This window comes from Ambystoma mexicanum, chromosome 3q (assembly GCF_040938575.1).
Source record: "Ambystoma mexicanum isolate Mex_15411 chromosome 3q, UKY_AmexF1_1, whole genome shotgun sequence".
NCBI classification, from domain to species: domain Eukaryota; kingdom Metazoa; phylum Chordata; class Amphibia; order Caudata; family Ambystomatidae; genus Ambystoma; species Ambystoma mexicanum.
Window position 1 is genome coordinate 176,596,782 of NC_090926.1, and position 26,541 is coordinate 176,623,322.

Sequence of the window (26,541 nt, forward strand, 5' to 3'; positions counted from 1 at the left end):
TACCCAGGGACTTATATTACACAAGGTTTGGACGGTACTACTATGTCCCACTGTTGACATTTATAAACGGAAGGTGGTCCCAACCATGACATATCGAGTGGAAGGGAAGTTGTTTTTGTTGAATTTGGATTGGAACAAACTGAGAAGGTTTTAGGCCTGCCGGGAGGAATCCCAGTCCAGATCATACGCCATGAGTTGGGTCTGCTTTCCTTGTCGGTAGCAGTGAAATGGAAATACCCGAGTCTCTTTAGGAGAATTGTATTGGCACAATCTGACTCAATTTTGCCCTTGTTGAGACTCTTAATAAAAGTTTGTCGTGGTGGGTTGATGTCTGATTGGAAGGTGCAATGCCTCTCCTGGTTGAACGCTGCAAGCATATCACTGGAAATGCTAATTAGGAGACCAGATAGCGCCAAGCAGAAACTTTGGAGAATGGACTGGTGCATGACAATTGACGAATGTCAGAGATATAAGATCTTTCAGAACTATGTCTATAAATGTAGACCTCCAAACTCGGTACCAAATTATTTAAGGTGTTTCCCATGTCCAAGAATTTGAAGGGGGCTTTTAAAACGTCTGAACTTGTGGTTACCAAGGGAGATAAGTGGGACTAGAGGCCAACAAATTGAATCAAAGTTATGCCACTGCTGTAAAAAAGAGAAAGAAATACTAAGACACCTGATTACAATTTGTCCAAATTTGTCTGTGCGTTTGCCAATTTGATCTGAAAAAACATCTCGAGAATTTTAAATATTGATTTATTTATTATTTATTTATATAGCGCTTTATACCAAGGCGCTGTACAGTGGAACAAAATACAAAATAACAACAACATTTAACAATGAGAGCAAAATTTACATCATGAATCATTCAACAAAACAGTGCAAAGAGCAATTAACTTAGGTGGGGGGTGGAAAGGGGAGAGGGAAGAGGTGGGGGGGTAGGAGATGGACAGGGCGAGGGAGAATGGAAGGGGAAAAGAGGAGTAGGAGAGGGGAGAGAGGAATCAGATGAGGGTAAGAAGAGGGGAGTAGGGGGAAGTGAAGAGGGCAGAGGAGAAGTTTTCAAGGAGGAGAATGGAGGAGGAGGGATTTAAGGGAAGTGCGAAATGAGGTGAAGGTTGTGGTAGAGCGGATTGTAAGAGGGAGCGAGTTCCAATGCAGGGGTGCAAGGAGTTGGAATGAGCGGAAACGGGAGGAAGCGCAAGGGGAAGGAGGAACAGTGAGAAGGAAATGGTCAGCGGAGCGAAGGGAGTGGGAGGGGGAGTAGAAGGAGAGGAGGGAGGAGAGATAAGGAGGAGCAAGACCATGGAGGGATTTGAAGACAAGGCAGAGAAAGTAGAACTTTAGTTGTGAGTGGAAAGGTAGCCAGCCAAGGTGAGAGAGCGAGGAAGAGATGGAGTCATGGGAGGTAAGGAGACAAAGGGTACGGACAGCAGAGTGGTATATGGATTTTAGAGGGGTAAGCTGAGATGCGGGAAGTCCAAAGATTAGAGAGGAGCAGTAGAAGAGGCGGGAAAAGATGAGAGAGGAAATTAGGAGGAAATATCTGTGAGGTAAAGCATTGGGCAATGATTTTTAGTGGGGAAACACCTCACTTATTTTAGCAATGATCACATTTTTGGAAGCGATAGAAATATGAATGTAAATTGAATGTATTTTAAAGTGTGAATTTTGCTGTCAAGTTTGTTTATTTTATTTATTTATTTATTTTCGCATTTGTCACAACACCCAAACCCAAGGGTATCACAGTGTTAGTACCTTGTTAGAAACATGTTACAGTAGGGCGGGAAACATATGAGTAGTACATTACACTAATCTAATTTGGACAGTACGAGAGCTCTAGCGAGAGTGATGCCACTGGTTGGCAGGAGGAATTGCCTGCTCAGTGCAATGAGTCTCGATGCGTAGGCGGTAGATGATGATAGGGCGTTGATTTGTCTATTCATGGAGAGATCGGATTCTAGGTAGACTCGTAGTGTGTTTATTTGCTTGGTGACTGGAATGGGTGTTCAATGTAGAAGGAAGAGAAGGTGGGATTGAGGTGTTTGACCTGGTGCGGTGAGCCAATGATGAGAAGCTCAGTTTTCTTGTTATTTAGGCAGATGTTGTGGGTGGCCATCCAATATTGAAGGTGTGAATGTATTTAATTAAGGTGTTTGAATTTGTGTTGTTGCATAATTGTGTATATTGATTTTGTTGATTTTTAACGGGGAAAACACCAACTTGTTTTAGCAATGTTTACATTTTTAGAAGCATTCGAAATATGAACTTAAACTCAAAGAATTTGAATCCTCGAATTTTGCTTGCGACTCCGAAGGTGTGAATGTATTTAATCAAGTTGTTAAATTGTATAACTGTGTATATTCAATTTGTTGAAAGGTTAAGAATTCAGCCAAAACAATAATTAAAAAAAAAATAATAGTAAAAATGTATTTTTTTCCACAGCATGGGGCTTTCTTCTTTATGGATCACGTATGTGCGGATCATTCAACTTGGACCTACATTTGCCAAAAAATCTATGAACCCTTCTGGAAATGCCTCTTTGCTGGTTGCAACCTGTGCAGAGAGCCATGGAAAGACCTGGAGAAGGCCCAATTCTCAGAGGTGAAACTGCAGCACATGTGGCTTCCATATACATGGTTACCTGTCAGACCTCACATTGTAGGATATGCTATCAAATAACTGGCCGGCCATGCAGGATTTATTAAGGTATGTTTCCCTTAATTACTGCATTTCATTTCAGTGTTTGAAAAATGACAGAACTGCCTCCAAGAAGACACTGATCACTTTCAGGGGAAAATGTACTGCAGCAGGAGCATCTCAAACAAGAGATACTGCACATTTAACATTATGGTGTCATGGGCCTGGCTGAGACCAGATTACAGAAACCCTAGTGCGATGAGTGGTTCAGGCATTTAATTAAGATTGTACTAGTTGGCACACTGTAGAATTAGCTTCCAATATTTGAATTGCACATGTTTTTAATTCTAAGTACAGGGATGCAGAATTATTTACCCAGAATTACACAACTTGTTAGAAAAGTGGAAACGTGGAAACCGAACCCAGGCCTCTAGGATAGGAAGTGAGCAAATTCGCCACTAGACTTCTTCACCTTCTATTTATTGCTTTTTATAGAATGCTTGATTACCATTAAGTGGTTTCTTTGCGCTTAGCCCTGAGGTAAAGGTAGACACTGATTATTGGTTAAATGTCCTGCTGAGATGCCAGGTTTGTAATGTAAGATGGAATCGGACAGAATCAATCCGATTTCCAGCAGGAAGTAGTTCCATAAACTGGCAGTCAGAACCCCAAAAGCTTCTTAAACTGCATCCTCTGCTTAATGGGAAGCCAGTGGAATTTAGTGAGGAAGAAAGAGATACAGGTCGAACAACAAAGGCTAAATAACGAGGCAAGCTGCAGAGTCTGTGGGATCTGAAAGCATCTGAGTTGGATTGCAGTAAGGTCCAAGTAAAGAGTGTTAGAATAGTTCACACACGAATGAGTAAGGCCAGATACATCCAATGAATCTGAGAAACTGACAGAGTAAGGACGGGATCCATCTATTTAGTGTAGGAGGTGGAAATAGTGCCAACAGGAGGGGACCTGGAAGTACTCAGGGAGCTGTAAGAGATGTTCATAGAACTTGAATCCCAACTTCCTGACCACTGAGACAGGCATGGGATAGTTACCAAAATTGGGTGGAGAGCAACTCCATAAGCTAACCTGACCTAAATATCTGATCAGTTTTTTTTTCTAAATCAAGCATGAGGGACTTGCCACCCACCAAGTGAGCAATGGCAGGCACTCACGATTGGGAGGGTGGGGCAGAATCTTTGAGATCTAAAAGCAGCTGCTGTCAGCCACATAGCTTTATTTCATTTATTGTCTTGGGATAGAAAGGGTCTGGAAGCATTTATCAATTTGGTTGTGTAGGCAGCGCATGAGGCGATTGCATTCACTTGGTGGGTCAGTGAGAGAGTAGTGTCAAGCTGGATGCCTAGTGTCTTCACTGACCTGGAGATGGGGATCATGATGCCATCAATTTTGAATGCTGTGTATTGGGGATTGAGCTTATTTAGCACAGCAGGGGGCCCTTTCAGCAGGATATCTGTCTTGTCCCCATTGAGCCAGAGATGGTTGGCTGCCATCCGGGCCTGGATGGTTGTGTAGGCGGCATCAAGGGTATTCAAGTCTTCTGCCTAGCTACCAGAGAAGGGGAGGATAATTTGTGTGTCGTCGGCATAGTTGGTGTAGCCTATGCCGAGGGTGTCAGGAATGTCAAAGAGGGGTCTGCTGAAGATGTTGTAGAGTGTGGAGGATATGCATGAACCTTATGGTACCACGCAAGGGATTGGTGCTGGTGAGGCACTGGGGTAGTCTGCAACACTCTCATGACTCTCCCCTCTAGATAGGAGGCAATCTAAGGTGTGGCTTCAGTGGCAAAGTTAGCTGAGGTTGTAAGGTGGTGGCAAAGGATTTTGTGGTCGACCAAGTCGAACACTGATGATAGATCAAGGAGGAGGAGAAGGCCAGGCTTCCCCTTGTTTCTGAACTCATCCATCTAGCTTTGTAAGTACAGAAGCACTGATTCTGTACCATTGCCTGGGCAGAAACCGGACTGGTTTGTTTCTACGTAGTGCAGGATTTGTAGGTACACTGCTCTGCCTATGATTTTTAAGTAGGAATGGGACAGTCGTGATTGGCCGGTAGTAATTGGGAACTGCTGGGTCTGGGAGGGTTTATTTAATGGTGGGAGAACCTAGTCTTCCTTGAGACTGTGGGCACTAACCTGTGGCAAAGGAGGCATTGATGAAGGTGGTGATGAGGTTTGCCAGGGCTTCGGAGCAGTCCTTGATGATGGATGCTGGGCATACATCGCCTTTGCACTTAGACGGTTTTAGTCTCTTACATACACATAGGATACATAGGACTTCAGGCTGTGAGACTGCTTTGAAGCAAAACTGTGGAAAGGTTGGAATGGTGGTGGCAGCAGTGGCGCATGAATGCGCTTGTGAAGTAGCTCGTTTGGCCTGGATTTATTTGTGTATTGTGACAATTGTGTTGAGCATGGCGGTTTGGATATTGGTGCACCAAGCTTCGTCCTTGGTAATGAATGGAGGCGGGCGGTGGGGGATTTGAGCTCTCTAAGATTAGTGAAGATTTCTGTTGTGTCTGATTTTTGCGTTGGCTATTCTGGAGTTAAAGGTGGTGGATTCAGTAGAGATGATGGCTCGTTTGTAAATCTTAGATGCTTTGGAGAACTCCATTTTTGAGGAGACTGAAGTTTTTTTTTCCAACTAGATTCTGCTTGTCGTTTTCTATCTCAAAGTTCTTGTAGGTCAGGGGTGAACCAAGAGTTCAGGTGTCTGACATGTTTAGCTCTTCATTGGGCTACGGGGGTAGTCGTGTCTACTGTGAATGTTAAGGTTGATATTTAGAGATCTGCCAAAAGGTTGGGGTCGCTTAAGTGACGAGGCTCTAGTTTTGGCATAACCAACAAGGGCAGGATACAGTCTTTAGTGAGCTTGCGTGAGCTGCGGGTTAAAGAGGGAGGCAGTATGAGGGTGGTAGTCTGTGTTCTCTTGGGTGTTGATTGGTGAAGGCAATGGTGTGGTGGTCTGAGGGCATTGAAATCAATGGTAATCAGGCAATTTAGGTGTACAGTCCAGTCCAACAGCGTGGGTAGGATCATTAATGTGATGCCCAACGTTTAGGGCCATAAGGGACACCAGGATGATGACTTGAGATGAAGACTTGATGTTGTCTCCTGTGATGTGGAGGAGGTTTTCTTCAAAGGCTAAGATTGGGCCCCTTGGTAGGTAAATAATGTGGATTGAGACGGTGCTGATGGGTGAGATGGTCAGTTTGAGTGAGAGGATGTCCCCATTCTTTTCTAAGGAGGTATGAAATGGCCTTATGGAGAAGGAGTATTTTGCTAGTAGAGCAACCCCATCTCCTCTAGCGTGGTCAGTCTTTCCAGTAAATGGTATATAAAGGTGTATAAAGATGGAATAGCTAATGAAAGGGCTGGGGTGGATGCTCTGTGAAGCCACATTTCTGAGATTGCCAGAGCATCTAGGTTATGGGACGTGAGGAGGTAGCGAATCTCTAGCGCCTGGGCAGTTAAGGAGCACGTGTTGACTAATGCGCACTTCAATCCTAATGTCTTTACTCTAAAGGTGTTAGAGGTTACTGGAGCAAATGGTGTCAGGAGCTAAAGATCACCTAGTGGGAGGAACAGGTTGTTTACTAGCGGATATTATGCGGTGTGGTGTGTGTGGTGTGCCTTGTGCACTGGGCTGTCTGCTGGTGGAGCAGTGCAGGCTGCATTGTTAGTGGAGCTAGATATCCCCCCCATGCTGTCTAATAGCAGTTCTAGGCGTGGAACATGCTTAACAAGATTGCTCATCAAGGATGCAGGGTTGCCTACCATTTGTGAGGTACGAGAAGTGGCAACTAGATAACATGAAGCATTAGCAGCAAGGTTAACATGCAACATCACAGGGTTAGGAGCAAGATGGGCATGGCTAGCAGCATTAGAATAGGGCAGTATGCTATTGGTGTGACCGTGTGATAACAAGTTCAGCAATGACATCTATGCTTTGATCATTGACAGATAAAAAGTTAGTGGCCCCGGCATCTTCTCTCTTTAGGGTAGTTGCCTGGAGTGTGGAGCATGACACATATTTAAATTGGCTGTGGGCTTCAAGTACTGGGTTAGGGGTAACCAGTGAAATACTTGTAGAAACTGTAAGGAAGGCATGGTATCAAAGCAAGACAGACACAAGTGATCACAGTTCAAGAGTGTTTATTAAACTGTAAAAATGGGTGAGATAAAGAAAGTGAACTGTAAACCTGTACAAGAGGAAATGTACAGATTTACAGTCCCTCCTTCCAATATCAGGGCCTTCTGTGCCCAAGTCTCTTTTATGCAAAGTCTCTTGCTTTAGAGGACCTGATGTATCGCAAACAACAAGCCAAAGTTCCTTCTACTAATCTTCACGTCGGGCGATTACTCTTCACCTGAGGATCCCTGTCAGCCGGGCTCTGTTCCCCTTCTCACGTTAGCCTTCCTCATTCGGGCTCAGACCAATAACTCCTTGTGGACATCCCTTAGTCGGGTTCACGTTTGTCATCACAATGTAGTTCCCTTAGCTTTTCAAATCATCATCGTCTTGCAATATTCAGGAATCTCAATGTCTTTTTAAACAATTGTTCAGGTTACTTTCTCCACTTTACTTTGGTCCCCCTCATGCTGGCCTCAGACCTCCTTCACCTGCTTTACAAAACACTTGTCACTTTACACAGAGACTTCTGAAGCACGAGCCTGTCTCGCTTTGTCTCTCTGTGTTTCTATGACAAGGATAGGTTTCACTTTATCATAATCTATGCAGTGTTCCCCTCAGTAACATAGTTCATTTCACAATGAGACTGTAGAAGGGGTTTTGGCTTGACCCTTGTATGACCACTTTTCACACCAGCCTCCTCTAGGGCCTCTTGGTTGTTATAGTTCTCTCAATTCACCATATTCTCCTTATCCATAAGCAATGCCTTTGTCAGTCTTTCGAATGAGCGCCTACGTGGTGCCAGACCATTCTAAAGTTGATACCTTGTTTGTTCACAAAAGACCTTTGTCCATTATCTTCTTTTCTTTGTTGCCTTGAGTTTTAACAGTCCAGTCTCATTTTCTTTCAACTCACTGGCTGTGCTGAACTCATTTGCTTTACTTCCCCTGGATTCAAGGATGGTACCACAGCGGCAAGCTCTTTCCCCCGCCCTGCCTATCGGTGCAGGAGGGCCCCGTGTACCGTTGACATCTGCCACACCAATCGTGAGCTGTAATTCCTGTCTTACTGTTCCTTTATGGAAGGCTTCATGGGTCTGGGCTTAAAAAGGCAAGGTTTGGGGCGTGGCTTGGAGCTGCTGCGTGAAGCATAGCTCCATAGAAGCTCCTGGGGTGCTCCGACTTCCGAGCAACATATTGCCGGCTCCTCCGTCCTATTCCGCACAACACTACAGCCATGAAATGCCTAAGGACTGGGGCATGGTTTGCATGCAAAATCCGGTGAAGCACCACCGTAGCTTCGGCGGTAACTGCAGTGGAAGCCAGCGACTCGGCGCAACACCTGCACAGAAAATGGCGCCCATGGTGGCTAATCGTTGGATCTGCATCGCTGCATTGGAGGAGGAGCCCGCCGTGCAAAGCAGTATCCGCAGCCGAGCCTGGCTGGCCGGGGGCAGCAATGAGAACTGAGCTGTGTTTTCCTCGATGCTCCTTAGAGGCTCCATCTACCTCTGGTCTCCTCGCGGTGGGGCTGCCTGACGTTTTCTCTGCGAGCGCAGCCGCTGCCCCTCGCTGATCAGCCTTAATTGCCGGCAGTTGGCACCAGAACCCTGGCGCAGCAACGCTGGACTGGCCTGACCAGCAGGGGACCGCTCGTGACAAGAGATGTCTAGTGGCTCCGTCTCCCCATTGACAGCTCAGCAAACGCCTGTCAGAACAGCGAGCTGGAGCGGAGCGGTTTGGAGTCCCCTCACGCCTCCGCTACTAGGGATGAAACGGTGGCCCCCTGCTGAGCGGCACTACTCAGCACAGTGTTCTTCCTGCCACCGTACTTTGGCCCAACTCCCACTCCAACTTGCCTGGTAGGATCCCTCGCACATCTCGACCGCCATAGAACCCGCAGGATCCACCACGTGCAGGTTGCCCTCCGCTTTCTCCGCCTTGGAGAACAGCTAGCGTCTCCCCATGCCTGGCAGGCAGGAGGAGGAGCGGGGACCAGCACCCAGCAATGCAACGATGCAGACACCGGCCGGAGAACTGCTGGCACTATTTATTTATTTTTATTTATTTGGATTTATAAAGCGCCAGCGGCCCAGGGGCATCGTGGCACTGTTACAAGGAGATTTGCTTGCGGATACAGTTGTTTATACATTAACATTACATTTCTGAATCTAGTACAGTCGTGTCTATACAGGGTACAGTCGTATATATACATCCTGGCAGGCAGGAGGAGGAGCGGGGACCAGCACCCAGCAATGCAACGATGCAGACACCGGCCGGAGAACTGCTGGCACTATTTATTTATTTTTATTTATTTGGATTTATAAAGCGCCAGCGGCCCAGGGGCATCGTGGCACTGTTACAAGGAGATTTGCTTGCGGATACAGTTGTTTACACATTAACATTACATTTCTGAATCTAGTACAGTCGTGTCTATACAGGGTACAGTCGTATCTATACAGGGATAGATTTACATGGTGGTTTAGTAAACATCGTATTCACGAGATGGATTAGTATACAGAGTACAGGATAGCATGAGGTATAGAGCATTATGACATTTTCTAAGTGCCATAGTGGTATAGGGTAGTTCAGGAGAAGTGGAAAGATCATCATTACAGTATTATTGGAAGAGTTGTGTTTTGTGGGCCTTACAGAAGGTGGTGCTGCAGGGTTCTTTTCTGAGGGCTGGTGACAGAGCGTTCCAGCTCTTGGGTGCAAGCACAGTGAAGCTGGACCCACCAGCTTTTTGTCTTTTGAAGGTAGGGACGTAGAGTCGGTTGCAGTGTTGGGTGCGTTTGGGTCTGGTGGAGCTGTCTCTGTGGATGGTTTCTGAGAGGTATGGTGGGGCTGTTAGCGCAAGGCAGGCCTGGGTGATGGAGAGTGATTTGAAGAGCATACACTCTCTAACAGGGAGCCAGTGAGCGTTTCGTCTTGCTTGGGATATATGTTCTCTTTTAGGGATGCTGAGGGCGGCCCTCATTGCGTTGTTTTGAGTGGTTTGAAGTTTTTTTAGGTTTTTGGTGGAGGTGCCTAGAAATAGGACGTTACAGTAGTCCAGCTTAGCTCTACTGTAGCTCTTGCGATGGCAAGGCGGTTTTTGGGGGAGAGGTAAGGCGTAACAGCATTTATGACCATGGCAGCTAGTGCCGCAGAGGATGCAATAGCATTGACTTGGCGGGACATGGAGAGCGAGGCATCTAGGTAGACTCCTAGGGTTTTAGCCGCAGCTGTGGTGGTGATGTTTGTGTTGTCTGTATTGAAGGAGGCGTATTTGCTGTCAAGTTTGCTGAGGACTTGTTTGGGGCCTACTATGAGTATTTCTGTCCATTGAGACAAAGGCAGTTTACTGCCCTCCAGGCCTGGATAATGACATAGATGTGTTGAGGGTGGCTGCATCCTGTTCGTATGAGCCAGTGAGGGGGAGGAGGACCTGAGTGTCATCAACATAGTTGGTGTAGGCTATGTTGTGATCATCGAGGTCATTGAAGAGGTGGAGGGTGAAAATGTTACAGAGTAGGTGATGATCCCTGGGGGACTCCGCAGTGGATGGGAGTTGGAGATGTGCTGTCCTGATCGGAGAAGACTCTCATGAGCCTGCCTTCAAGGAAGGATATGATCCAGGTGGTGACTTGTTGGGAGAATTCTGCTGCGTTTTTGAGGTGTTTGCATAGTATCTTATGGTCTACGAGGTTGAACACAGCGGATAGGTCGAGGAATAGGAGTAGGGCAGGCTTGCCCTGGTCCATGGTTTGTTGGAGCTGTATCTTTAAGTCTAGTAGGGCTGTCTCGGTTCCAGGGCGAGGCCGTAAACCAGATTGTCTTTTTTCTAGGATGTTATTGGTTTCCAGGTGTTATTGGATCTGTAAGTAAGCTGCTTTGTCTAATATTTTTAGCAGGAAAGGTACGGTAGTTATGGGTCTGTAGTTGGGTTGATCCGGGTCAAGCAAGGGTTTTTTCAGAAGCGGGCATACCCATGATTCCTTTTAGGGAGGGTGACACGACCCCACGGGATAAGGAAGCATTGATGACGGCTGTTAGGAATGGGTGTAAGGGTTCCGCGCATTCTTTGATCATGGATGCTGGGCAGTGTAACCCTTGCAAGAGGAGGGTTTAATGTTTTTCATGAGCTCTGACTTCTGATTCAGTCACATCATGAGAATGGTTGGTAGTTTTTAGTGTGATTGTTATTTTGAATCATGGCTTTGGGGGGAGAGTTGGATGTGGGGATGGCTTTGCGGTGGGTTTTTATTTTTTCTTGCAGAGTTTGTTTAACATGGCAGTTTGGATGGAGTTGCACCAGGCTTGGTCTTTGACTGTTTCTTGGGTATTGGTAGGCGGGGATGCCAACTCTGTGTAGATGGCGAATAGTTCCTTAGATTCTGATTTGGCGTTGTCTATTCTGGAGTTATAGGAGGATGATTTGGCAGTGGTAATTTCTTTTTTGTACTGGGAGGCAAGGGTTTTGTAGGCTTCCAGTGAGGAGAGAGAGGGGTGGATTTCCTCAGAGAGAGCGCTTCTCTTTTTTTGGCTCTGAAGTTGAGTAGCTCTTGGGAGAACCATGAGGTGGCATGTTATTTATTTTTGGCTTTGTTAGGCAGGAGGGGAGCGATGGAGTCTATGGCTGAAGTAATGTTTTTTTTGTAGAGGTCTGCTAATTCTACTGGGTTAGAGAAGGGTGGTCTAAGGGCTGATGCAGCTTCTAGGATGGGGATGAGTCTTTCTTTCATAAGTTGTCTGGAGGACCTGGCCAGGGCTGGCGGGCAGGGTTTAGTGGGTTGGGGCTTGATTCCTGTGGGATGTAGAAATGTATTAGGTGGTGGTCTGTCCATGGGCATGGGGTGTTGGAGCTGATGTCGATGGAGAAGTTGTGGTCGGCTATCCAGTCGAGGGTGCGACCTTTGTGTGTAGGATCGGTTACTCTCTGGGTGAAACCCATGTCAAGGAGGGATTTATTCAGAGTTTTGCTTTACTTATCTTTGGGGTCGTTTTGCCCTAGGTTGAGGTCGCCTAGGATTATGGCTCTAGTGTTGGTTTTCAGGTTGCCTCCAACTAGATGGAGGAGGTTGGCTTGGAAATCTAGAGGTGGGCCGGGGGGCGGTAGATAACGTGAAGGGTGATGGTATCATTCGGTGAGAGGGCTAGTTTGACTGTAAGTGAGTCGGTGTGGTCATCGATAGTGGCGTTGATTAGTCTGACGGCGATGGTGTATCTGGTGATGAGGGCTACTCCCCCGACTTTGCTGGAGGTTCTGTCTTTGTGAAACAGGGAGTATCCAGGTGGGAGGGCAAGGTTGATGGAAGGGCCTGAAGCGGCATGGAGCCAAGTTTCAGCGAGTACAAGAATGTCAAGGTCGAGGTTAGTGATTAGGTCATGGATTTCAGCGGCATGGGCAGGAAGGGAGCGTGCGTTGATCAAGGCGCAGTTGAGTTGAGTGTGGGTCGGGTGGGGGTACATTTTGGTTTGTGAGTGTGTGTGGTTGGGTGAGTGTGTTAGGTGTAGGTGTGGATGGTGCGTGTACTGAGGAGTTGGTTTCTGAGATTGGTGGGGCCTAGGGCATGAGGTAGGTATGGTAGTAAGTGCAGGATGAGAGGGAGAGTTGCTCGAGGGTGTGTTGTTGTGTGAGGTGGTCGGATGAGTGTGTGCTGAGGCGAACTTGTGTGGGGTGGGGGGCATGCGAATGGGGGTAGAAAGAGTGTGGGAGGTATGCTGGTAGACATGTTGCGGAAGGTTTCGTTTGACAAATTCAGTGCGAGGGGGGAGGGCTAGTTTCAATTAGCTGGTCAGGGTAGCAGGCGCTGGTGGCAGTGGGCAAGTTCTGAGCCGGCTAATCCTGCAGCATGGCAGGTAGTAGTGGGTTGGTGCGGGAGTAGCTAGACGAGTCACAGAGGCAGCGAGCTGGGTACAGATAGCTGATCAGTGAAGATGGGCATGTAGTCTAGGGTAGATTCTTTTTTTTTAATTTAATTTAAAGTGCATTTTTAGATGACTAGCATCTTTTTCACACTATAGAACACAACATGCATATAAAAATATACATCTAGGGTAGATTTGAGATTGCTAGGCAGGGCAACAGTCATGCGGCACAGGGTAGATTCGAAATTGCTAGGCAAGGCAACAGGCATGTAGCTAGGCATTGGCAACAGGCAGGGCAACGAGCATGTATCACAGGGTAGATTCGAAATGCTAGGCAGGGCAACGGCATGTAGCACAGGGTAGGTTTGAAATGCTGGGCAGGGCAACAGGGAGCAGGCATGTGGCAGAGGGTAGATTCGAAATGCTAGGCAGGGCAACAGGCATCAGGCATGTGGCACAGGGTAGATTTGAAATTGCTAGGTAGGGAAACGGGCAACAGGCATGTGGCACAGAGTAGAATCGAAATGGCAAGGCAACAGGCATGTAGCTAGGCATTGGCGACAGGCAGGTCAACGGGCATGTAGCACAGGGTAGATTCGAAATGCTAAAAAAAAATTGTTGGCTGGGTAGCTGGTAGGGTGGCAGTTCAGCGGGTTTCCTTGGGGTTGCGCGAGGGACCAGGGTTGTGGTTGGCTGGTGAGGTGTAGGTAATCAAGTCTGGAAAGTCAGGGGTCGGGTTTGCACTTACCCGTGGCTGGCGACACAAAGTTCTGTTTTGCCCTGCCCAGTCCGGACAGGTCCAGACAGGTGATGGCCTTAGCTTTAAGGGCCTTTGCTTGCGGGGGCGTGGCTCACGCCTCACGGTTTCCTGTATCTCGTTAAGTAAGCGTGTAGATGATTAGTTGCTAGGCAACTGTGGCCTTGGAGATGGGACGCGATGATGCGGCGGCCATTTTGCAGCAGCTGATCTCAGTCCGACCGCATGTGCAATGGTGCCGGTGGATCTGGGATCGTGCTCAGGAATTTTGCTGTGGCTGGTCTTGCTGCGAGGGGTGCAGTGGCATCCAGAAAGGCTTCTTGAGTCTGCCGAGTGCGAAGGTCGGTGCGCGAGCTGACTTCTGATTCTACGTGTAGCTGCTCCTGCAGTGTACGAGTGCCGGTCTGTTGAAGTACAGCTGCTCCTGCAGTGTACGTGTGCCGGTCTGAGGAAGTACAGCTGCTCCTGCAGTGTACGTGTGGCAAGGGCTCCTGCCCTGCGGATGTGTCTGGTGTGAGTTATAAATAACGTCCATCCAGAGATCCCTGCAAAAAGGTGAGAAGTCGGTTTTGGAGCGCCCGGGGGGTGCTACAGCCCCACCGCAGCATGGCCCCCGCTTCCCTACGCATGCCTAATTAAAGCATGCTGAAGAACTCTACAGGCTGCTGGAGAAGGATAAAGCACCCAAGCGCCACTACTGTCATATTATACTGCCCAGTCCAGTAGGGGCCAGCTGGGCAATTTGAGAAACTTTGAGAGACTGCCGGCCAGAGGCCTCCAGATGAACCTAAACACCAAGATCCCCTGCAGTGAGGCCCCTCACAGGTGCTCCCCACGACACACCAGGCCCTCTAACGGCCGCCACACAACATCATGCCACCCCGCTCAGACTAGCTGGCCGGACAGAGATCTATCGGGGAGCGGGGTTTCCGGTTGCCACGGCGGGAGGAGCTCCTTTACACCAGGAATCGAATTTGTCTGCCTCTTACCCAGTGCGTTCCCATTTGCCCAGCAGGAGTCTCACCTGCGCCCCTGCCTGCGCTCAGAGGGGAGCCCAGAAGTGAGTGAGGCACAGGCGGATTCCTTACAACCTTGCTCATTCTCGCAATGCTAACGAGCGGGGCCACCCTGGAGAGGGCGAAGAAGGGCGACGCGCAGCGCAAGCCATCCTCGGGACTCAGCTTGAACCAGAGCACCACAGATGCGGAACAGTCCATCACAAAGTCAGACTTGAAAGACCTACTCACAGCCCTGACTTAGGAGATCCAAAAGGGCACTGAAGAACTCTCAAAAAAGATCATCCTCCTGGACAAAAGAGTGGCAGACGTGGAAACTTGCACTGCAGAGCTGGAGAATGAATGGTGTGACCAGAAGTCCGAATGGGAGCAAGGGCAGAATAGCCGCCCTGGAGGCCAGGTGCGAACTGCTGGAGGCAAAGCAGGAGGATGTGGAAAATAGATCAAGGCGCAATAATATTCGCCTCAGAGGCATTCCAACCACGGTGCCAGACTCTGACTTTGAGGGTTATGTATCAGACCTATTCAGATTCATCGTAACCCTCCCAAACGGGTCCCCACTCGAGCTAGACCATGTCCACAGAACAGTCCAGAGACAGCCGATTTCATCTCCGCCGGATGTCCTGGCAAGTATCCACTTTTACAAAGTAAAGGAAGAGATCATAAGAGAAGCAAGATTGATGCAACAAATCAACTTCAGGGGCTCTACCATATTGGTCTTCCAGGATCTGGCAAATTCCACCCTTCAAAAACGAAAGGCGCTCAAGGTCCTAACGGAATGGCAGTGGGGAAAAACACATCTCATATTGCTGGGGATTCCCAACATCAATAAAATTCACTTGGGAAGGATACCAGCAACAAATCCACTCCCTGAGAGAAGCAGAAAAATGTGTTGGCGCCCGTGGAGGAAGTGAAGCTTCTGACGCCAAGGATACCACGCGCGATCCCCCCAAGAAACGGGTTGGAACGTCATGGTCCAGGGACGGCAGGAAACGCAGGATCCGGGGTCTTCATCGCAAGTCACCCAAGTCGGATTGAGAGTCACAGCCGCTGTCCATGGGCCCAAGGCTAAAGACCTCAATTCTGGAGACTTTAGTTTTTTTTTTTACTCAAATCGCCATGGCCGACAGCACAGCAAATTCTGGGTCGGCGTGAGGCCCAGAGTGGGGGCAAGTTATGGAGAAGATTGGAGCTAAAAGTAGGATTGAGATTGGCTGGCCGGCTCGGGAGGCACTTAAGGGCGGTGCCTCTCCTCCCATTGCATCAGAGCTGTCGCTGCTCCCTACTGCTCTGTGCAGGGCCCAGTTGGCCTCAATTGCTCGATGCTGGAGCACCACCAGTTGCCCTTTTTGGTGGGATGCATTCAATCCTACTGGTTGTTAAGGGAGAGGGGGTGTGGGGAGGGAAAGGGGGGTATTGGGGCTAGGGTGGAGAGTGTTGATTTTGGCTTACCTCTCTGCCCACAGTTAGCTAACAAGAGTAGCACATTGACACTGATTGCCATTATAGAAATGCATTGCCAGAGTAACTTCCATGTAGCAGCATGTATGCTCCCCTACTGGGTCGCACCCATAGTTAAGCCCACTATCGAACATAATGGGGTTGGATGAAGAGAGAGCAGTTAGAATCCTTACATGGAATGTCCAGGGCCTTAACTACCCAACGAAGCGTAGGTCTGTGGAACACAAGCTCGGGCTATTAGAGGGAGATGTGGTCTTTCTCCAGGAGACCCACTTGTTGCACGTGGACGAAAAGTGCATTAAATTTAGGAAATAAAAAAGTCTTCTTTGCCACCTGAGGAGAAAAAACTAGGGGTAGCAATTTTACTGAGTGAAAGGGTCCTGCTAACGAATGTCACAGTCAAAAGAAACCCAGTTGGGAGGTATCTTCTGGTGAAGGAGTTCCTCAGAGTGTCAGGTCACGCCCCAACGCTGGCCAGGACAAGTTTATTGCCAACCTGATCCCAACAATTCTGGCCTTTGCGGAAGGGGTCCTCATTTTGGGTGGGGACTTTAATCTGGTTCCGGACCCCCTGGTAGACAAAACTCTTCCCCCGACCAGAATAGACTACATTCCCCCCTTTCCCTGGCTAGTCTCCTTAGGGAAACAGAGACCATAGACACATGGAGACTGCACAACAGCGGGGCTAGGGACTACACTTATTACTCCCATGCACATAGGGGTTTCTCGCATAAAGATCTCCTGCTTTCTCTGGTGCCATCTATCCAAGCCTGGACAAAATAGACATTCAGATTCAGACAATTTCAGACCATGTCCCAGTCTCAGCAAATTTGAGCATAGTAGGCTCACAGAAAACCAAGCGAGCATGGAAGAGAGCCAAGGCGGCACTCCATGCACTGGGCTGATCGCACTGCCAAATCATTAGCCTACAGGAAACAATTCTATTACAACAAAGGCAATAAAGCGAACAGAGTATTTGCGTATAAACTGAAAAGAGTTCACAGCAGGAATAACATCTTAGGTCTTGTTGGTGCTGACAGTAGCGCCCTTTATGCTGAGAAGGACAAAATGGGAGAGCTGGTGAATCACCACAAAGCAGTAATTTCTGCCCCCCCCCTGTGCTCTGTGCGAGAACCTGCCCAGCTACTTATCTACCCATAACCCCCAACCCGCAGTCTCTTTGCTAGCCCTAGAAAACCTGATTACATCGGAAGAGGTTATAGAAGCCATCAAGTCTCTAAAAAACACTGCACCGGGCCCAGACGGGATGACAGCAAAATTCTATTAAACCTATGCCTATACCCTAGCCCCACAACTAACCGCCTTATTTAATTCCTTTCTGTCCACAGGCTCAGTCACTAAATCAATGGCGGAATCGTTAACGATCCTAGTCCAAAAACCAGGGAAAGATCCGACCCAGCCTTCCTCTTAAAGACCCATAGCCCTCATGAACAATGACAGGAAAATCTTTTCAAAAATCTTAGCATCAAGGATGAGTCCGCATCTCCCAGGCATGATCGCCCACGACCAAACTGGGTTAATACCGGGTAGGGGATCGCAAGACAATATCAGAGGGACGATAGATCTTATAGAGACCGCATCCAGGACTGGGGAGGGCATGGCAGTACTATCATTAGACGCGCACAAAGCATTTGATCTGATGGAATGGGGGTAAATCAATCGGGTATTAGCACACTTCGGGTTCGGCCCAATTTTTTCAAAATGGGTAATGGCCAATTATCATAACCCCACCACGCAGCTTTGCGTTAATGGGGCTAGATCCGAGCCGATCAACATAACTAGAGGCGGTATCAGGTAATAATATCGCCATATATATGGTCGCCGTAAATAATATCGCCGGGAAAATGTTGTGGCGATATTATTTGGGTGACCAAATATATGGGGACAGGGGCAAAAGTTTGGGGGTTGCGGGGGTGTCCCCCGCTTGTTCCATGCAATAATGTCGGCACAAAAAACGGCCATTTTTCAGCGATATTTTTGCATGGCGAGATTTTTGTGGCGACATTATTACATGGAACCCTAGAGGCACCAGGCACGGCTGCCCCTTTCGCCACTGTTTTTTGCCTTATCTATGGATCCATTCGCGAACAGGATACGGCGAAACCCAAAAATAAAAGGGCTCACAGTGGGGAAATACGAATACAAGATTGCATTATACGCAGACGATGTACTCATCACTGCGACGGCACTAAACATATCTCTGAGGCCCCTATGAGAGGAAATTGAAGCCGGGTCTCTGGGTTCAAGGTGAACCTAGACAAATCCTCAGCCCTAGCAATCAACCTCACCCGCCAATGACCTCTGCCTTAATGCCAGTAAGACTGAGATTCTCCTTATCGGCACACCCGCTCCCTCCTTCCCTGTAGCTCCCTGGCCGTCTCTCTTGGCCCTCTTCCTGCTCCCGCCTACAAGGCTAAAAACCTTGGGGTCATCTTCTACTCCACACTCTCATTCTCTCCTCATATCTCTGAAGTCTCTAAGAAGTCACACTACCAGCTGCACCTCCTCAGAGGTATTCTTCCCTTCCTCTCCTTCCCCCAGAAGCTCACTGTCTCCAGAGCTCTGGTTCTATCTAGGTTGGACTATTGTAACAGCCTCTTTCTAATTCTGCCTGCTTCTACTCTCCGCCCTCTTTAACTTATCCAGAACAGGACTGCGAGACTTGTCCTTGGCCTCAACCCCAGGGATCGTATCTCTCCAGGACTGAAATCTCTGCACTGGCTACCAGTGGCTGCGAGGATTAAGTCCAAAACCCTCTACATCGTTCACAAGGCCTTCTGGGGCCTGGGGCCTCAATACCTTCAACTCTCTTCCTAAATATCTTACTTCTCGAGCTCTTCGCTCATCCACCTCCAACTCCCTCAGGGTCAGTCGCTTCTCCAAGCAATGATTTGGTGGTAGATCTTTCTTCGGCTGGCGCCTCCCTCTGGAACAGCCTCCCTGCCTCCCTTAAAATTGAGGAGAAGCATCTCCGGTTCCGGAAGCACCTCAAAACCTTTCTCTTTGATTCTGCTTTTTCTCCTCCTCTTCTCTGCTGACCACGTGGCTGTAACTGGAACTGCACTGGCTACCTGGACACCCTCTGATCTCGGACCGAGGTCCTTGTCACATTCCTGCACTGCCCACCTGGCAACCCCCCACACTTGGGGACTGTTTCTGTATCCCTACAGTCCCCCTACGAGCCCTTTACACCTGTTACCCGCACTTACCCATTCACTTGCCACTTGCTGGCTGTTAGTTACTTCTTATCATTTTCTCCCATGCACTGCACTGTCCCTGCCCCCTTTCCACGCACTTGAACCATCTGAATGACACCTGGCCTAGTAGAATCGTTGTCCCCCTCTCTTTGTTCCCCTCCCTTGCCTTATCGCGCCTTGAAACACTTGTGTATAGGCGCGTAATAATGCCATATCATATCCTATATCATACCAAAAAACAAAAATCAGCCCTCAGTCCCATACTATTGATCCCATGGGCTGAATCCATGATCGATTACCTTGGGGTGCGGATCCCTAGCGATATCTCCCACCTATACTCAAGTAACGTCCCCCAACTGTTGGAAGAATTTCAGCAGGATCTGAAACAATGGGAGACACAAGAAATCTCCTGGTTCGGGCATATCGGCGCGTTAAAAATGAATCTGGTCCGCAGATTATTATACCATGTGCAGCGCTCCCGGTAGAGATCCCAGCAAGTGAACTGGTCACCTTACAGAGAAATATTCAGAAGTTTATCTGGGGCGGGGGAACCCAGAATAGCAAAAGGGATTATGCTCCGTGGGAGGGTGCTAGGAGGAATGGGTGTCCCAGACATGTCTAGATACGCACACGCAGGCCAACTCTCCCACGCATACTCATGTTCCCAATCTGGGGACAAACCTCTGTGGATGCAGCTGGAAAAAGCATGGTGCGCTTTTCCAGTGACGGCGCTCCCTCACCTACCCCCGATAAAATCACAGGCAAATCAGGGCCCCCTCTCAGCAACAATGGTGACTGCTCACAGTTGGAAGACAGCAGCGCGGAAATGGGTGTCAGGGGGCCACTCACCCCAGTCTGGAACAACCATGATTTCTCCTCGGGTAAACCCCCCCACGTGGTTTCGCAGCATCGAAGGAGGGAGGGCTTGGAAAGTTATCAGATATGCTGGAGGGTGGCTCTCCCATTTTAATTCGAACGGTGTAAAGAAAAGTTCGGGCTAGGGGAGGAGGAGAGGTTTAATTACGCCCAACTTCGACATTGGGTCTCCCACAGAACGATCAGGGAGTGTGGAGCCAGGAAACTAATGGAACTTGAGAGCTCTCTACTATCCACCGCCCCCAGGGGGAGTGTTTCAACACTGTACTGGATAAAAGAAACCTGGAAAAAAGGAAAAGTACATGCTAGACTGGGAGGGGGACATAGGCCATGAGATAGAGATTGAGGGATGGGGTAAGATATGGACCAGGCTACACAAGAGCACACAATGCATCTCAAATAGGGAAGGAGGCTACAAATACTGCTATAGATACTACGTTACCCCAGCTAAGCAAAGCCAATCCCAAAATGTCCCCAAAATTTTGGAGGGGGTGCTCAGCTAGCGGCTCTATATTCCACCTGATGTGGTCTTGTCCGAAAGCCGAAACATACTGGAGAGAGGTATTAGACCACATAAAGGCAATCACCAGCTTGGCAATTCCGTGGGATCCTGGAATTATGTTCCTGGGGGACACACAGGGAGGGTATACCATTATCGTGACAAATAGCGCAGCTCTGTACACAACTTCTACTAGCTGCGAAGGTTGCAATGACCAGGCTGTGGAAAAACGCAGTCGGCCCCTTCGTCCCCCTATGGTGGTCGAAGTGCTGGGAAATCGTGGTGGCCGAAAAGGTCACAGCTATTCGGACAGGAAACCGGAACTATTTCACGAACACCAGGGCGCCATTTATGGACTACGCCATAAAATACCCATGCCTTACCAGAAGGCCCCCACTAACGAGCTGGCTTCAATGAAAATTAAATTGGCAGAAAGGGGGGGGGAGTCGACAGAAATTGATCTACGACCAGGGGCCCCCATGGGAAATTGGCTACAACGAGTACACCAGCCAACCTACAGCCACTCAGATATGTGGGGTGTTATCTCTGTCAAATGGTATGATTGCGCAATACTATGCTAATGTCAATGTGTTTCTGTAAAATCTCTAATAAAATGTTTGGTTGAAAAAAAGACCAAAAAAAGGACAAGGGTTGTATTGGTTGCTATTGTGCCATGAGAGCCGGAGTGCAGGACGGATTGGAGGATGTGGGGGCTACCCAGGTGCTTTTTGTCCACTGGAAAAAAAAGTGGAGATCTAAACTGAGCGTTAATGATCTAAATAAATCAATTGTAAACCACTATATTTATGAACCACTATAAGAAAGTGGCAAACACGTGTACAGAGACAAAGAATTGTTGTAAAGAAAAACGTTATTTTGGATACACATAGTTAATAAAAGGAGAAAACGGACAAGAAAATAAAAATAGCAATCAAAAACGGTATGGCATTGTGATGCTCATTGGAAAAAGGATATGATATGAAAGCACACTCTATTATAATACTGAAAATAGTTTTATAGTTTGGCGCAATTAGGGGAATACCTAAACACAATAAATGTCAAGTAAACGGCTCTGGTGTTAGTCCGTTGTCTTTCGCGGTGTGAGAAAGTATTCCTGTAGGAAATGGGGTGGGGTTGTGGTAGGTTTTTTTAAATATCCAAGGGGTAGGATGGGTAAAAGGTGTTTAAGGAAGAGGGTACCGTGTCTCACCTCCACTCCCTGAAACTCCCCCCAATGCCCTCATCCAGGTGATCCTTCCACACTGGTCCACTGCCAGGAACTAGATCCAATAGTGATGGCCGTGTCTTGGCTACCGGAATGACAGATTCCCGGGGACTAGTAAGTGAGACACCTTCATGTTTCTCACAAAACAAATGCAGGAAAGGTGGCCTTACCCTTGTTGCTGGGGGTTGTGTGTGAGCCCAGTAGAGTAGGTCCATTTGAAAATGAGACCGGTGTCAGGAGCAAGTTTGTGAGGCAGGCTTCAGATAAAACCGAGATGCGCATTCTGAGTTATGCATTTCTCGAGGAAAGCGTTCGTGGGTGGGAACAGCACAGAAATCCAGTTGCTCTGTACCAGAGATGCATATTCCTTTGATACGTAGAGCATGAGATTGATTATGGGGGTTGGATGTGGCTTTCCAGCTTCAACTTGGAAGGCGGGGAGCAGTTGCGGTGATGGCAAAATCACGCCCATTTTTGGCGTGTATCAGATAAATCCACACTGGGCTGGTCATTCAGCATCTTTAATCAAAATGCTGAGTGCGGAAAATAGGCTTCACTAGGATTAGTGCCACACAAAAAGATGGCTCACTCAGAGAAGTGCATCTGCGTAGCCCCCTTGACAGATGGCTGCAGGTCAATGGCCCTGCAAAAATTACTACATTGGAACCACAACCACTCAGGCTAAACAGGCCTGCATAATAAGCTATACTCCCATGCAATCCGGCAGCAAACACAAGTCCTGCCCAAAAATCATCATAAGCAAACGCGCTGATGGAACAAGAAGCCGCAAGCTATATAAATCGATCAGAAGACACAAGTGTGTTCAACCCCTCTACTGAAATAATGAATTGCTTGCCTAAGAACAACATGCTTAATACGCAATGGCACATTTCACCTCAAACTACGGTAATTTGCAAGGGGAGTGCCATACATCAGGCGACCCACAGGCATCATAACTATGAAAGCCAAAAAACCAATTATGATACCTATATACAGATGGGAGCCCCAGAGGATAGGCCTCGGACGAATTGCAATGCCTATGCAACTCTCCCTTTGGACAAATGAATACAAATGGACGAAATGAACCCCAGCGCAGAGCCCTTTCATAAATCGTGGCTTTGTCATGAACTTATTCCACAACATCCCAGCACTTAGAAACATCCAAAGAGAAGACATTGCACATCTGGAACTCCCTAAAATTCACAACCCAACAAATTGGGTTGTAATTGAACTTGTCTCGTCAGCGGTGACATCCTTACTGAGCGTGACATCCTTACTGAGCACTTATCACACAGCGCTTCAAGGAGGGGTTGTCAACCCACTGTAAGCAGGAAGCAGACCATGTATGTAGGAAATGATGAGCCAAGGTTGGCCCATTATACTGGCGGCCAATAAAATACATTTAAATCCAATCCAACAAATGAAAGGTCCAGTTTACTGGCTACCATATCAATGACAAGGCCTAAGGTAGACACACGTAAGGCCATTGACAAATGGATCCCAGAAACGCTGCTGTGACCTGCTACTATGGTCATCTACAAGAGCTCTAAATGGGTGTCTTGGAACACCTGTGTTTTCAACTCCTTCCGGCTAATCCAGTCAGTCTGTCGTTGCTTCTGTCAAGCAAAGTTTTTATTGTTACAAGAGACTTTGTTGCTGGACAGCTTTGTTATTGATGGCTATAATGTTTTGTGCATGCCTGCTATAAGTGGTTTTCAGGGGCGACCCAGTGGAGGTCTAGCCATTGGTGTTAGATCAGTATTTACACTAATCCCTTTTCTCACAGGCATTGCATCTAGGTACATACAGCCGATTAGTATACACGATTCTGAACGGGAGAACACAAGAATACTCATTATACATATATATGAGCCTCCCGGGAAGGAGATCACACAAACACTGAGGAAGAAAACGAATACCATCTTGTACAAATGATTTGAATTGCGCCCTGACGGCCACGTAATTGTGGCTGGGGATTTAAATGAGACAATCGAATGTGAATCATGCCATTGAGAACAGATCGTCCATGAGTTATGCACAGTTAGCCAAAACAAAAGCCCATAAAGCAATGGGCTGGGGCAGCTGTTTGGAAGCCCATGATTTAATCTGTTTAAACACTAAAAGGAGAGGGGGCGCCCCTCTATATATAACTTGGACAAATGGGAAAACTCAATCTTGACTGGACTTTGTGTATATAAGTCATGAACTCTGGCACCTATGTAGTGAAATCTCTTATGTTTTAAACATACCTAGTGATCACAGTTTGAGTTGGACCAACAATCAGGGTACTGGTAAACCTAGAAAAAAGCTTGAGTGCCGGGGAATCTGTGCTAATCGTCAAGGAAACAGGCTCTTATGGTCCAATGTTAATATAGACAGATTAGAGACACGTGTTACTGGGCTATGAATGGATCGCAAATTTGCTGACCTATTATGGTTGGAATGTGAACAGAGTCATGACGCTCTTATTGGCCTCTGAGAAATCCTGGTGTAGGTCGATGCCTAAATCACCCCACAAGAGGCCCATTTGATGTAGCCATTATTGACAGAAAAAAAGAACTACATAGAGTCCCGGCTATTATAAAGATAAATTTAAATGTATCGAACACAGAACAGAGAATTGCCTTGACTCTGCTCACTACCAAACATACAGATTGGATACGCCAGCACAAGAACTCCCTGCAGAGTGCAAATTGGAAGACTATGTTCAAATTATTGCACACTAATGATAGTGGGAAATTCTGGGCGCACTACCACAGAGGCATGGCCACACAGGCAATGGACTAACTAAATTCCTTTGCAGAAATGTCCTGGTTGACCTATATCAAATCTCTTTTTTATGACAAACTGAAGGTAGAGCCACTGATTCAACCGGCCATTGGCAAACTGAAATTGGTATTTGATGCCCTGGATATAAAGATAATTACTAAGCGTGTGCACCCATCTAGAGACCCGGGACCCAATGGCGTCCCTAACACTGTATCTAAAACCAATCCGGACTATTGGGCCCAGGTCCTGGAATGCAGTTTTTTTTTTAACCAACTTTATTTTCATTTTTATCGAAACAATAACGGGGCATTGGTTACAACTTGCATTATGAACATTACTACCCTTGTAACACCCTTATTCCTTATCTTTATGCCTTTGTATTATCTCCAGTGATTGTCTTCTTGAACTTACCCTTGTCGTATTTTCTTTATGCCCCCCAATCCACCACCCCCCGCCACCCTCTTTTTATTTTTACCAAAAAACAAAACCTCTCTTGGTTCCTAACCAGATCCGTCCGTGAGCCAAGTTATCTGCTGTAATCCCGTCTATCTCTCATCTGATGTGAATGTTTCTGAGGATCCGTGGTTTGAAATAGTGAGCCTCTCTTTCTCCCACATAGTCCTGGAGGGGTTCCCATATAGCCAAGAATTTCAAATATCTCCCTGCCTTTGTGGCACAGATGTTTTCCATTGCCATGACTCCCCACACTTTAACCCACCACCACGGTGCTGTGGGGCCCTCCACTGTCTTCCACCGTTGGGCCACCGTCATTCTTGCTGCTGTCAAAAGGTGGGTTATGAGGGCAGCTCTGTTCCCTGAGGCCCCATATTTCCCTTCCGCTACTGCACCTTGCTGAATTACTTTTGGCGACCATGGTAGGTCAGTGCCCGTTATGTCTCTGATGTGGGCCAGGATTTCTTTCCAATATACTTTCATCTTTGGGTATGACCACCACATGTGAAACATGTCTCCGCTTTGGAATGCAGTTTTTTTTAGAAATCCTACGCACTTGTATTCTCCCAAAAAGCTTGGCAAAGTTCGTTCTGATCCCTGTACATGAGAAGGTTGATCGCCTAGATCCTTCAAACTTCAGATTGCTAGCGATGCTGGACTCTTGATCCAAGATTTTTGCTTCTTTATTATTGGGCAAGCTCCAGTCCCGGGTTAAAACAAACCAATGGTTAAACAATTATCGAACTGGATTCAGGAAATCCCGAAGCACAGTACTAAGTGCTTGCGTCTTGCAATAATTCGTTATTGAAATGACCACTGCAAGGAGGAGTATGTACCTGTGCTATGTGCATTTCTCAAGGGCATTTGATTTGATTTCCCTGCTCCTCCTTTGGAAAAACATAGAAACTGGGGGTCTTGATCCCTCTTTGCTATGGTTTATCATGGGATTCTATCAATAGTGTGTCCATCAGGTTAAACCAGGAGGGAACCACATCAGCTGAACTAAAAGTATATATTGGTCTCAATCAGAGCTGTGGTTTAGCCCCATAACTTTCCACCTAGAATTGGGACCATGCCAACACCGTGGCTGATGTATGCGGACGATACAGCCCTCATGGATAGCACGCAGATTGGGCTTTAACGCCTCATTGATGCCCTACAGAGCTGTACTACCGCTAATCACTTTGTCATAAATGCTAGCAAGACCAAGTAAGGATACTGGGGCAGAGAAATGGGAGGAAATCGACTTTTGCCTGGAAGCTGGGTGAGACCAGACTTGAAGGAGTGGAGGTATGTATATATACTTGGGTTTCCCTATATGCACAGTCCCCACCCAAACGGTTTACAGGGACTATACCTGTGGGAAGGTTTTGAGGAAATGGGGGGGCTATTAAATGATACCTAGCCACACATGGAGGGAATACAATTGAATGGTTACTCACTGTATACACCAACATCAATACACTGTGGTTGCTATATGGGCTGGAACTCCTTCCAGAGCATCATATAGGATGCCTGGAAAGACTGGAAGGGAGAATGCTTAGAATGATATTGGGAGTTCCTAGGTCTGTCTCAGTGGATGCTCTCTGCTTAGAATTGGGAGTGCAGTCATTAAGAGGCAATTGGTG

At 47.5% G+C, this 26,541-nt stretch overlaps 1 protein-coding gene across 1 annotated transcript in view; it reads left to right on the forward strand.

Moving 5' to 3' along the window:
* The window catches only part of LOC138582288 (thiol S-methyltransferase TMT1A-like), a 102,833-nt gene that overhangs the window by 50,526 nt on the left and 25,766 nt on the right, over positions 1–26,541 (forward strand). Inside the window, exon 2 of the mRNA XM_069653426.1 lies at positions 2,448–2,711. Coding sequence (XP_069509527.1) covers positions 2,448–2,684 — 237 coding nt within the window. The 3' untranslated portion in view covers positions 2,685–2,711. The remainder of the gene's footprint in view (positions 1–2,447; positions 2,712–26,541) is intronic.